Here is a 12,360-nt window from a genome sequence, read left to right as displayed (position 1 = left end):
ATGATCTCTTATGGGATTTGAATGAAAAGTCTTCTACAGAGGATTCTGGGTCTCATTTTCCTGGGACTGTAGGAAGTTCCTGAGGCTTCGTCATCCATATTCAAAGGTCTAAGTGTGGTAGTTCTTGATCCGTGGCCTGTTACAATTGCCCTCAACATCAGCTGAGGGGAAGGACCTGTGCTGGAAGGGAGTAGAGGAGGCCTCTAATTGTTTGGGAGCCACAATCTAATTGTTCCCCACTGCAAAGCTATGACTGACATGTTGGCACAGTTGGCAAATTCTTGGCCCACTCCTGGGACTCCCATGGCCCTCTCCACCCCAGGGAAGTCTGGGTATATGACTCGCTTCTCCAGTTCCATCTGCCTCAGGAGAGTTTGTGGCACCTTCCAGTTTTTTGTTCCAAAATTAGGTTTGATTGTCCTCTCTCCACGTCTTCCATCCCCTCTCCATGATCTTTCCCCAGCCTTTAGAATGCTTTGTCTCAAGCACAGGAGCAGTGCATGGCTATTGGTAACTATAGGCAACCATGAACCTGCACTAGCTATTTGTGCTATGCTACTATTTGTAAAGTTCAATCTAGCCACTAGCTGGGTAGATGGAAAAATGTTCTCTATGGGTTTTCTTGTCCAGTAAAATATTGGCTTCTCTTTTTTTTAGAACGACCAGTCCATGGGCGAGATGCAGATAATTGGAGGCTATGATCTTTCAACACTGGCTGGAAAGGTTTGTTAATGTAACTCTGCTCAGTTCACACTGATGTCTGATGTTGTGGGGCAACCAGTGACCTTCATTTCAGGTCAGCACTTGTGGTACATTTCAGACACTCTCCAGGGTTTGCCAATTCATGCAAATGGATGTGTGAACTCTTTGAATGGTTTCTCCTTTATAAAACACTCCTTTTATAATGCTTCCAGGACATGATGCAGACCATATCTTTGGTCTATGAGCTTCCTTCCAATCTTATTTCAGACAACCTTGTATTACAAACCCCCTTGGCTCTCCGTGTTCTTTCTTTTCTACTCACCCTCTCAGATACCTCCCAAAAAGGAAGATTTTCCCTTTATCTGTCTGCTTTATGTCTCTCATCCATGCCTCAGCACCCAGGCACTTCAGTAAGACAGTTAATAAACAGGTTTGTTGAAATGTACAAAAGTGAGGAGAGAATAAAATACTTTTGTGACAACACATTTTTCAGCCCTTTGCCTTTTCCCCCTATTAAAAAGTTTTAACCCATTAGATTATGGGGAGAACACCTTCAGTTTTAACATGGAATTCCAAAACTCTCCAATGCTTAGTAATCAAGTGAAAAAAGTGTTTGAATTCTGACAATAATGCATACATCGGAAGGAAGAGTTGTTTCATAAGCATATGCTCTTTGTAGCAATGTGATCTGAAACTAAAATTTTGCTAAGAGTAAAAGCAACGTAGAATTTGTTTTTGTTCAGCTCTGCTGACGTATCTTGTATTCATTATCTCTGAACAGCTTCAGCTTTCTAAGTAAAATGGTTCAGTCTGTTACACAAGCTTAATCGTTCATATTTGTGGTTGTTATTGTTATGCAACGCTCGGATGGTGAAAGGAATACCAATCATATTTCATAAAAAGATGAATAATAACACAAGGGACACTCCAACACCACAAGTACTCTACAATAAACAGCTTATTTCCCCCAAGTCTGAAGGCAGCATAGTGGCATCCAGTTGTTAAATTACTATCCAAGTAGTAAATTCTGTTCCATAGAAATTGACATGAACTTACTGTTAATGTATCACTAGGCCACCATTTGATGTTACTACTTCAGGGCATAAAATGGCATCCTAGAAAGCTAAAATATGCAAAGCAATTTCCAGAAAATCATAACTTTTAATACCCCTGGAGAGGTCTTTAAATGATGTCATTTAAACATCATTAAACATCATTTAAACATCATTTAGGTATTTATTTTTATCTTTTAACTTACCTTTATTTTACCTTTATGAAGTGTATCATTTTATCAGTATTTGAAAATTTGCACATAGTTCAGATTCTCTATAATGTATCAACGTGTGTTTGTGTAAATTATGTTCCATAGAAATTGAAATTAATTTGTTAATGTATCACTAAGCCACCACTTGATGTTAGTACTTCAAGGCATAAAGTAGCATCCTAGAAAGCCAGAATACTCAAAGCAATTTCCAGGAAATCATAACTTTTAACTCCCTTGGAGTGGTCTTTAAATGTCATTTTTTTGTCTTTTAACTTACCTTTATTTTACCTTTATGAAATGTATCATTTTATCAATATTTGAAAATTTGCAACAGTTCAGATTCTCTATAATGTATCAATGTATGTATGCATATGTCTATAGTAATATGTTTAACTTATGTGTGTGATATCAGATCACTCAACTTAAACATTAAATTTTTGTCAAATCAGAAATAAAGCTAGATGGCAGCTTGTAATATTGTGGAAATATATCATCAGAATTTCTGAAGGTCGAAAGCTGGCAAGTGATATTGAACACAACTCAATATTAAACTACATCAGTTTTATATAGTTTTTGTATGTAAATGTTAGTTCAGTACGAAGCACTGCTTTCATTTAGGAAAAGATGAGGCAAACATAACTTAAGTCATTATACCAAGCTAATATTATTACTCTACATTTTTCTCCTAAGATCTGAGGTCAAAGCTCAGGTTATTAGGTTTATAAATAGCAACCGTATTCTAAGTTAATGCACATTTTAAAAATTGAGCTACAACTGACATATAACATTATATTAGTTTCAGATGCACAACATAATGATTCAATATTTGTATATATTATGAAATGATCACCACAATAAATCTAGTTAACATCTAGTTAACATGATAAGACATTTTAGTACTTTGTTGTGTGACATTGTCTTACAGGTTTATTGCACAAGAAAAATATACCTTGTGCTTTTACCACGGGGTCTATCAAAGCAGCAACTCTATGAATCCCAAATGAATGTCTCCATGAAAAAATTGCACATAAAATGGTGGCCCTTCTGTCCTTCCTTATGTTTCATTTTAGAGTGATTTCCTTATTAGGTGAACAGTGGATAATCCCTTCCTTTAAGAGATAGAAAGGAGGTTAAGGAAATGGTACTTTCTTACTGGGGGTAGAGTGAGCAAAAGGGGTGACAGCACTGTGCTTCCGTATCCCCTCCTATAATTACTACAAAGACCCACCACCACCACCTTGAGAAAGCAGAGATCATGGAAGTTCAGATAGGAGAGATGGAAAACCAGCCAGCAGTACAAATGACAGGAGTCAGCTTTAACCTTTGCTAGCATGACAGATGATTCTTTCAGGTTACCCGGTGCTGGGTTGTGATAGCTTTATACTCTCCATGTATCTATAGATGCATTTCTATCTATATTTCAACATATGCCCAGTGAAACCCCTTGGACTTAGAACACACTGGGTTAGTATTTCTAAGATGAATCAACATCAGTTAGTCAGGTTCTCAACTGTCACAACAGCTTAAGGTTAAAGATCCTACAGTTCATGGTGCCTGGGCTCATATCAGGAGGGAATGCTAAATATGCCAGTGTAGGCCACACTCTGTGCCTTCAGCTATATTTTGAATGTGCCCACTTCTCTTTATCTCCTTGGTAATCTCCCAAGTCTAGACCCTTGGTACTCAAAGTGTGTTCTAGGGCAGAAGTCAGCAAACTTTTCAGATAAGGACCAAAGAGTAAGTCTTTTGGGTTTTGTGGGGCATATAGTCTCTGTTACAACTGCTTAACTCTGCCATCATAGCATGAAAGCAGCCATAGATGACATGGAAACAAGCAGCTATGTTTCAATATAATTTTATTTACAGCAGGCCAGATTTGGCTGATAGTTTGCCAGCCTTTGATCTAGGAACCAGCAAGGTCAATATACCTGGAAGCTTATTAGAAACGTAGTATCTCAGATCACTCCCCCAGATCTTCTGAATTAGGTTTATTTTAACGGGATCCTTAGATGTTTCCTATGGACATGAAGGTTTTAGAAGCACTGGGCTTCTAGGGCGAGGCCACCACCATCCCTCTCTGAACTTCTACCTTCAATTAACTTCTGCGACCCTTCAAACCATTTTCCCCAAAGTAGCCAGGGTGATCTTCTTAAAATACAAATTGGATCACATCACTGGCCTCCCACAACCCATTCAGCAGCCTCTCAATTAGGGATATCAGACTTGGCAAAAATAATGAAAAAACAGAATACCAAGTTAAATTTGATTTTCAAATAAATAGTGAAAACATTTTTAGATAAGTATATCCCATGCAGTATTTGGAGCATACTTAAACTAGAAAGTTTGTTTTTCTTTATTTGAAATTCAAATGTAACTGTGTGTACCATATCTTACCTGGCAGCCCCACGCCCCGTGCTTGACATTATAATCCAAGCTCCTATGGCAGCTTGCAAATCAAATGCCACCCTAACCTCCTCACAGTGCTATAACCACACTGACTATAAGCACCTTCCTGCCAAGACCTTGGACAAGCTGTGGCCTCCACCTGGAATCCATTCTCCTAGCCCTTCAGATCTCAGCCTAAAGGGTCACCTGCCCTGATTATCTGTCTAAAATGAGCACATACTCTACACTAGATTCTTCTCTTGAGCTTCAAGAAATCCAAAGATGGAATGATTTTTTTTTTTTTTTTGCGACTGTCATTGCCTTAGTGAGAGGAGGATAAATAAGGTTTCCCTTGGGAGCACCAGGTCTAGGGATAACACAGAAGAGTGGGGAAAAGAAGCGTGGGGTGAAGGGAGGGATAGCAGAGCCAGAGGACAGGCGAGGACCATGTGACTGAAGGAAATTAGTCAGCAATAGGGAAATAATCTCAAAAGCTGAACATGTAAATTACTTTTGGTGTATAGAGTACGTTGAATTTCTCAACAAGAGTTTGACTTGCTCAGAAAAGCAAAGAGGAGCCACAAAACTTGTTGAGCAGAGGTGACATCATGAAGCTATGTTTTGGGGAAATGAACCTGGCAGAAGGAAGGGGGAGAGACCACAGGTAGAGAGGCCAGCCAGGAGGTGGTGTGGGGAGCAAACCGCAGTACGTAATTGACCTACCAGGGCAAAGTCGGAGTGGAAGAGAAGTAGCGCACTCCAAGGAGCAGCAGCAGAGTTAAATGATTAAATGAAGGTGGGAGGGTTAGAAAGGAGGTTTTCAAATTTGTTTATGAAAGAACTTTTAAAAACATGGGAAAATAGCTTACCTGTATCATCTTCCATGCTATGAGTTAGAGGCATTATAAACCCCATGATTGTCCTATGCAACTCAAACCTTCTAAAGACATGTCAGTTAAAAGATTTGGAAGAATGAGACTCTAGACAAGCCCCATGCACCTTTCTCTCTCTCTCATCTTCTCTTTCTTTCTTTCCTTCTTCTGTCTTCATCTTTTTCCCTCCTTTCTGCCTTTTTTCTTTTTTTTTAAGCAAAGAGAGAGGAACTCACAAGGGAGGCTGGCTGAGTCATGGTTCTAAATAGGTCATGGCTATTGAATAAAGGGAGCCCTCAATGATGAAGTTAAATGGCCTCTTCGCTCACAATGTTAAAAGCATTTCACTCGGTGAGTTTAAGCTGTCTCTGTACCATGCTCTCTGGCTGATTTTTTTTTTTTTTCAAAGTTGATTTAATCCTGGCACTTCATAAAATTTGTGTGAAGCAAGATTTTAGTCATGTTCAAGCAAAATCTCAGAAAGGGTGGAGTAAAACCAAATGCATGGAAACAAGCTCAAATCTGGCAACAAGAAAACACAGATGTGCAGGTTAAGTGCAAGATTTGGGAGACATACCCCCCCCCAACCAAATAAGTTTCTAATCAAATGCCAGAATGAAACATTGGAACTTGCCAAAATTTCCTACTTGGCTGCCTTTACTCTTGAAATTATTCCTTTTTATTGCATCTGACTAGGCTGAGAACAATAATGGAAATGCCCACCAACCGATGATTCTGGTAATTTTGTGAATTATTACATAAAATGAAATGCTAAAAACTACACTCTTTTCTCCATGGGGTTTATATTCACACTCCTATACATGCTCTGCATCCACAATCAGCTCCTCACCCTACTGCCATCCCTCTGCTTGGTGTGACCGCAGCCAAAAAACTGCACTGCTCAGGATTAGACTGTGATACCCTCATCATTTTTGCAGTTTAAAAGAGTAGAAGTAGACATAACCTATATAAGGAGTCCATTTAGATTTGTATAATTCTTTCCTTCTTCTCTTTCTTTTTCTTTAGTAAGCTCGATGTGATTAGCTTTAATCAGAATGTGCAAGAGAAAAGAACACACTTCAGAGATTCCCCATAGAATTTTGCCAGCGGCCCCCAGGCTGCAGATTTCGCTGGCTTTCTGGGAGGAAATGAGCTACGTGTAATGAGATGACTAAGACAGAAGCTGGCGAACATCTCAGATTCAATGAGCAGAGTTATCAGATTGCAAGGGTTTAGGAAGCACAGTGTGTTCTGAAGAAATTTCCAAGGCTGCCCACTCAAAAAAAAAAGGAATTTTAGAAGATTTCTCAGTGCCAAATTAAAAGCAGTAGATATTAAGTATAGCTCAATTAAGGAGGAGTTATACATCACTAAGGAAAAAATGTACCAAAAGTATAATGAACTAGAGAAAGTGAAAAAATTGGGTGAAAATTGTTGCTTTGTTCCACAGGCATTTCTTGAGCAACTACTGTATACATGTCTCCATGTTATATATTGTTTGTTTAAAGATGAGTTAGTCTTTGTCCCTTGTCTCGTGGAATTAATCTTGTTTCATAAAAATGTAAAGAGATGAGTTCTTTTAGACACTTGTGAAAATGCTTCCAAGTTGGGGTAGTTGCTTTCTCTCTCCACTGTGGCTACTTCTTATTTCAAATGACAGAGTCAAGGTTCTAAAGGGGCAAAAGGCATTGCTTTGGTTAGAGGTGAGCTTTTTACATAACACATGGGCCAATAAAAAGTCCCGATAGTGGCATATATTACTATTGAAAGAATTTGAAAACAGTGTGATGGTCTGTAAAGGAAAATAAATATATATGTAATGACTATATAACTCACTTACCCTGGCTGGTTTGGCTCAGTGGATTGAGCGTCGGCCTGCGAGCTAAGTGTCGCTGGTTCGATCTTCCAGTCAGGGCACATCAGAGAAGGAAAACTCTGACTCCAAAAAACCTCCGCTGCCTTGCGGCATACCTCTTCAGGGGAAAGGCTAAGGGAGTAAACCCCGACAGAAAATCCGGAGCCGGAGTCCCTAAGGCGGTTTGACGTTGTAGTCAACACCGGCAACTCCTGCGGTGCACCTGAAGCCAAGCTGTATTGACTCCGTCTTTCCCTTGGACCCTTCAGCTGCGAAGAGAGGGGGGGTCTGCTGCATGGGCAACAGCAGACCCTCCATATCACCCTGCCCAGGCTCTGTAGCTTCAGCTTCACTGGAGAGGACACTCCAGCGTCATTGCAAGATGTCGATTCAACACGGGAGGAGACAGATACCGTGTCACTCCCGAGTCAGACTGCACAGCCATTCTCGGCGGTGCAGATAGACTCTTAAGAAGCTACACCATCGTCTCTCGAGACGGACGGCTGCCGACGACGATAACTCACTAAAAAACTCTAGATATCTTCATAGTCCCTTTCTAATAGTAGCCAGTTGGTCTATACCACCATTCCCTGCACATCATGTATGAACCCACCAAATAATTTTACTTTTTAATACTGTACAGTACTGTATATAACTCAGAGATCTTTGAATGGTTACAGATATTATCAACCCATTCCTTAATCCTCCAAAATCCTCTGAGAAATATAGTTAAACCATAACTAACCAATATTTTCCTCATAATAATCCTTCCAAGAAAGAAAAGGTTGCTTAAAAAATAATGGAGGATTCGTCGTCGGCAGCCGTCCGTCTCGAGAGACGATGGCGTAGCTTCCCGAGAGTCTATCTGCACCGCCGAGAATGGCTGTGCAGTCCGATTCGGGAGTGACAATCCCTGCCGCACTTGTTACAGGTGAAGGCAGATGGCCGTTGTTGCTGCTGTTGACGCTGCTTCCGCCTCGATCTTTTCTGGACCGCCTCCTCGTTGCGCGCAGCCTCTGCACGTGACGTACCTTGCCTGACCGCGAGCCTCCAGGCTAGGAGGTCGTCTGCTTGAACTTCCCATGTGTTGAGATTGATGGAGCATTGTGTCATGTCCTTTTTGCAGATGTCTTTGAACCGCAGTTTTGGGCGCCCTGTCATCCTCTTGCCTTCTGCTAGCTCGCCGTAGAGGAGGTCTTTGGGGATACGGCCTGCATCCATTCTTTTGACATGGCCGAGCCACCTGAGGCGTCTCTCGCTAAGAACTGCATGCAAACTGCTCATATTGGCTCGCTTCAGCACCTCGGTGTTGGGGACCTTATCCTGCCAGGCGACATGCAGGACGCGTCGCAGGCACCTCATGTGGAAGCTGTTGAGTTTCCTTTCGTGCCTTGCGTAGGTGGTCCACGTCTCGCTGCCATAGAGGAGAGTGCTGAGTACGCAGGCTTGGTAGATGCGCAGTCTGGTTTTCTCAGTGAGGCTGGAATTGTTCCACGCTCGCCGGTTCAGTCTGGCCATAACTGTGGCTGCCCTGGCGATTCTCCGGTTGACCTCCAAGTCGACTGACAGAGAGCTCGAGATGGTGGACGCGAGGTAAGTGAAGTCGTTGACAACCTCCAGGGTGTATCCGTCGATGGTGATGCATGGGGGAGTCCCCGTGCCTTGAGCCATAACATTCGTCTTCGTCAGGCTGATGGCTAGTCCGAACTCCTTGCATGCGTGGGAAAGGCAAGTGACTAGCTGCTGGAGTCCCTCTTCGGAGTGTGATGTCAAAGCTGCGTCGTCGGCGAAGAGCATCTCACGGATGAGCACCTCTTTGACTTTGGTCTTGGCTCGTAGACGGGCCAGGTTGTAGAGCTTGCCATCGGATCTGGTGTGAATGAAGACACCCTCGCTGCAGTCCTTAAAGGCATATTGGAGGAGCATGGAGAAGAAGATTCCGAACAGCGTAGGCGCGAGGACGCAGCCCTGCTTTACTCCGCTGCTGACTGGGAAGGCCTCAGAGGTTGCGCCGTTGTAGGACACCGTGCTGTGCATGTTGTCGTGAAAGGACATGACCACAGCAAGCAGATGTGGTGGACAGCCAATCTTCCGTAGCAAGCTGAAGAGTCCGCTTCGACTGACCAGATCAAACGCCTTCGTGAGGTCAATAAAGGCGAGGTAGAGTGGTTTATGCTGCTCATGACACTTCTCCTGCAGCTGGCGTAGGGAGAAGATCATGTCCACTGTTGATCGGCCAGCTCTGAAGCCACACTGGGACTCTGGGTAGACGCGGGAAGCAAGGGTCTGCAGGCGGGCAAGAGCAACCCGGGCGAATACTTTGCCGACGACGCTGAGGAGAGAGATGCCCCGGTAGTTGTTGCAGTCGCTGCGGTCTCCTTTGTTCTTGTACATGGTGATAATGTTGGCGTCTCTCATATCCTGGGGGATGTAACCCTCCTTCCAGCAGAGACAGAGTAGATGGTGGAGCGGCTGTAGCAGGACTGGTTTCCCGCTCTTTAGGATTTCTGGAGCGATTCCGTCGCTTCCTGGTGCTTTCCCGCAAGCAAGGCGGTCGATGGTTTTGCCGAGCTCTGCCGCAGTAGGTGGGGTGTCTAGCTCCTCCATGACTGGTAGGTCTGGGATGGCTTTAAGAGCAGTGTCTGTTACGGTGTTCTTCGTTGCGTACAGCTCGAGGTAGTGCTCGGTCCACCGCCGCATTTGCTGTTCCTGGTCAGTGATGACCTCACCTGTCTTGGACTTAAGGGGGGCGATCTTGGAGGGGATTGGGCCTGTTGCCTTCTTGATACCCTCATACATTCCTCGTGCGTTGCCTATATCGGCGGCTTCCTGAATGCTTCTGCACAGGTTTAGCCAATAGGTGTTGGCACAGTGGCGGGCGGTCTTCTGGACTTTGTTCCTGGCAGCCCGTAGAGCTTGAAGTGTACTGGGAGTGGGCGTGACCTTGTAAGCCAGTAGGGCCTTCCTCTTAGCCTCGATCACGGGTTCCATTTCTTCCCAGTGAGCCTCGTACCAGTCAGCGTTCTTCCGCTCTTTCTTCCCGTAAGCAATAATGGCGGAGTTGTATATGGCGTCGCGGAGACGTGGCCAATTGGATTCGATAATGTCATCTGCCGCCACTCCCTCGCCGAGTGCATCTTCCATCTTGTTGATGAATTGCTGGGTCTTAACTGGGTTGCTGGCACAACTGGCGTTGATGCGTGGGCGACCCTTCATCTTGGAGTGGTGCAACCTCTTCGGCATTATGCGCACCTTGCTTACCATGGGGGCATGGTCCGTGTCGCAGTCTGCACTGTGGTAGCTGCAGGTGAGGAGGGTGCTGCCAATATCCGTTCTTCTGGTGATGACGAGGTCAAGCTGGTGCCAATGGCGGGAGCGGGGGTGCCTCCATGACACCTGGTGGATCTCTTTGCACTTGAAGAATGTGTTTGTCACACACAGGCCGTGGTGACACGAAAGCTCAAGCAGTCGCTGACCATTCTCATTGATCTTTCCTCTCCCAAAGTTTCCAAGGCAGGTGGGCCAGGCCATGTGGTCGGCTCCTACTCTTGCGTTGAAGTCTCCCAGGAGATAGAGAGCGTTACTTCTGGGAATCTTGGATAACGCTTCGTCCAGTACATGGTAGAACTGTTCTTTCTCTTCGGTGGTGGCGCAGAGGGTTGGGGCATACGCGCTAAGAATGCTGACTGGGCCGAAAGTTGTTGACAATCGGAGGGTAAGTAATCTCTCTGTGCCTCCTGTGGGTGGCTCTATGGAGTTAACAAGCGTGTTCTTCACAGCGAACCCAACACCGTGCTGTCTTGGTTGGTCCGGAGACTTCCCTTGCCAGTAGAAGGTGTAGTTGGTTTCTCTGATAGTTCCGTTGTCGGCCAACCGGGTCTCCTGTAGAGCCGCAATGTCGATGTTTAGTCGTGCCAGTTCCCTATCGATGACAGCGGTTTTCCTGGCACCCTTGATCCACGGAAGGTCTGCAGTAAGTCCGGGGCACATGGTCCTGATGTTCCAGCTAGCGAGGCGAAGAACCGGAGGCTTCTTTCTTGTTGTTTGCTTGGAATTAACTGGTGCGGGTGTTTTGTGGCCCACTTTTCGAGAGGCGCCTCTCTGATCCCCACGCACCCAGTGGGGCAGGCGAGCCATGGCGAGACGGTAGCTGTCCAGTGAGGTGCGATGACCTCTCCCACTGTCAGAGGAGACCCCTGGCGCTCGTTTCCTTCGCCAATCGGATGAGCTTATAACCGGTATCTGTCTCCTCCCGTGTTGAGTCGACATCTTGCGATGACGCTGGAGTGTCCTCTCAAGTGAAACTGAAGCTACAGAGCCTGGGCAGGGTGATATGGAGGGTCTGCTGTTGCCCATGCAGCAGACCCTCCCTCTCTTCGCAGCTGAAGGGTCCAAGGGAAAGACAAAGTCAATACAGCTTGGCTTCAGGTGCACCGCAGGAGTTGCCGGTGTTGACTACAACGTCGAACCGCCTTAGGGACTCCGGCTCCGGATTTTCTGTCGGGGTTTACTCCCTTAGCCTTTCCCCTGAAGAGGTATGCCACAAGGCAGCGGAGGTTTTTTGGAGTCAGAGTTTTCCTTCTCTGATTTTAGAGATGTCCTTCCTCTTTCCTCCTTTACAGTCTTGAGGGCAGCATTTACAGGCTAAAATAGAAAACTGGCAGTGTAACCTTCTAAGCAGATACTACCAATACCCTGCTTGGGTATACTCACCCAACAATAAACATCTCTTAAATGTCCTCCAAGTGCCATGCCTCGAATTAGTAAATGGCAGTGCAATGGCAGCCAAACATTTGGATCAGTTTCACTAAGTAAACCACCAACACAAGTAGGTTTTTAAAACAATAGAATAGTGTCTCATTTTATTAAAAATAATAACTATTTTTAAGCAACTTACCAGCAACACTGAATAAAAACCTGGCTGTGTTTCCCACTGTTTCAACTGCTCCTCAGCTGGCTTTAACACAGCAGTATCCTGACTGGTGGCCTGAGTTAAGACTTGAAGAACAACAGTGCTGGCACTATTGAGATCCATGGAAACCAATTGGCTCAGTCCGAATAGCCCGGCTCTCCAGCTTCCACTGTCCAACACGAAGTGGCATCGGTTGGTCCCGCGCCCCACGCTTGCAAGTCCACGCGCTGCTGCCCACTGATGCCGAAAGCGGCTTCTAAGAACGCGCCATGTTCTGAGTCGCAGCTCTAAACAATGCGGACGCTAGAATATCGCGTCACAGACATCCACAGCAATAAAAAAGATCAAAATACTGATACACAAAACAACA

The 12,360-nt window shown here is 44.8% G+C and overlaps 1 protein-coding gene across 4 annotated transcripts in view; it reads left to right on the top strand.

Annotated features, from left to right (window-relative positions):
* The window catches only part of PRTFDC1 (phosphoribosyl transferase domain containing 1), a 94,662-nt gene that overhangs the window by 70,657 nt on the left and 11,645 nt on the right, over positions 1-12,360 (top strand). For all 4 annotated transcript variants that reach the window (XM_090268040.1, XM_090268039.1, XM_090268042.1 and 1 more), the window contains one exon: positions 658-723. In XM_090268040.1, coding sequence (XP_090124166.1) covers positions 658-723 — 66 coding nt within the window. The remainder of the gene's footprint in view (positions 1-657; positions 724-12,360) is intronic.

Source organism: Furipterus horrens, unplaced genomic scaffold, assembly GCF_987537825.1.
Source record: "Furipterus horrens unplaced genomic scaffold, mFurHor1.1.pri manual_scaffold_2, whole genome shotgun sequence".
NCBI classification, from domain to species: Eukaryota; Metazoa; Chordata; class Mammalia; order Chiroptera; family Furipteridae; genus Furipterus; species Furipterus horrens.
The sequence above is the reverse complement of the archived record's forward strand: the minus strand, read 5'-3'. Positions and strand labels throughout refer to the sequence as shown.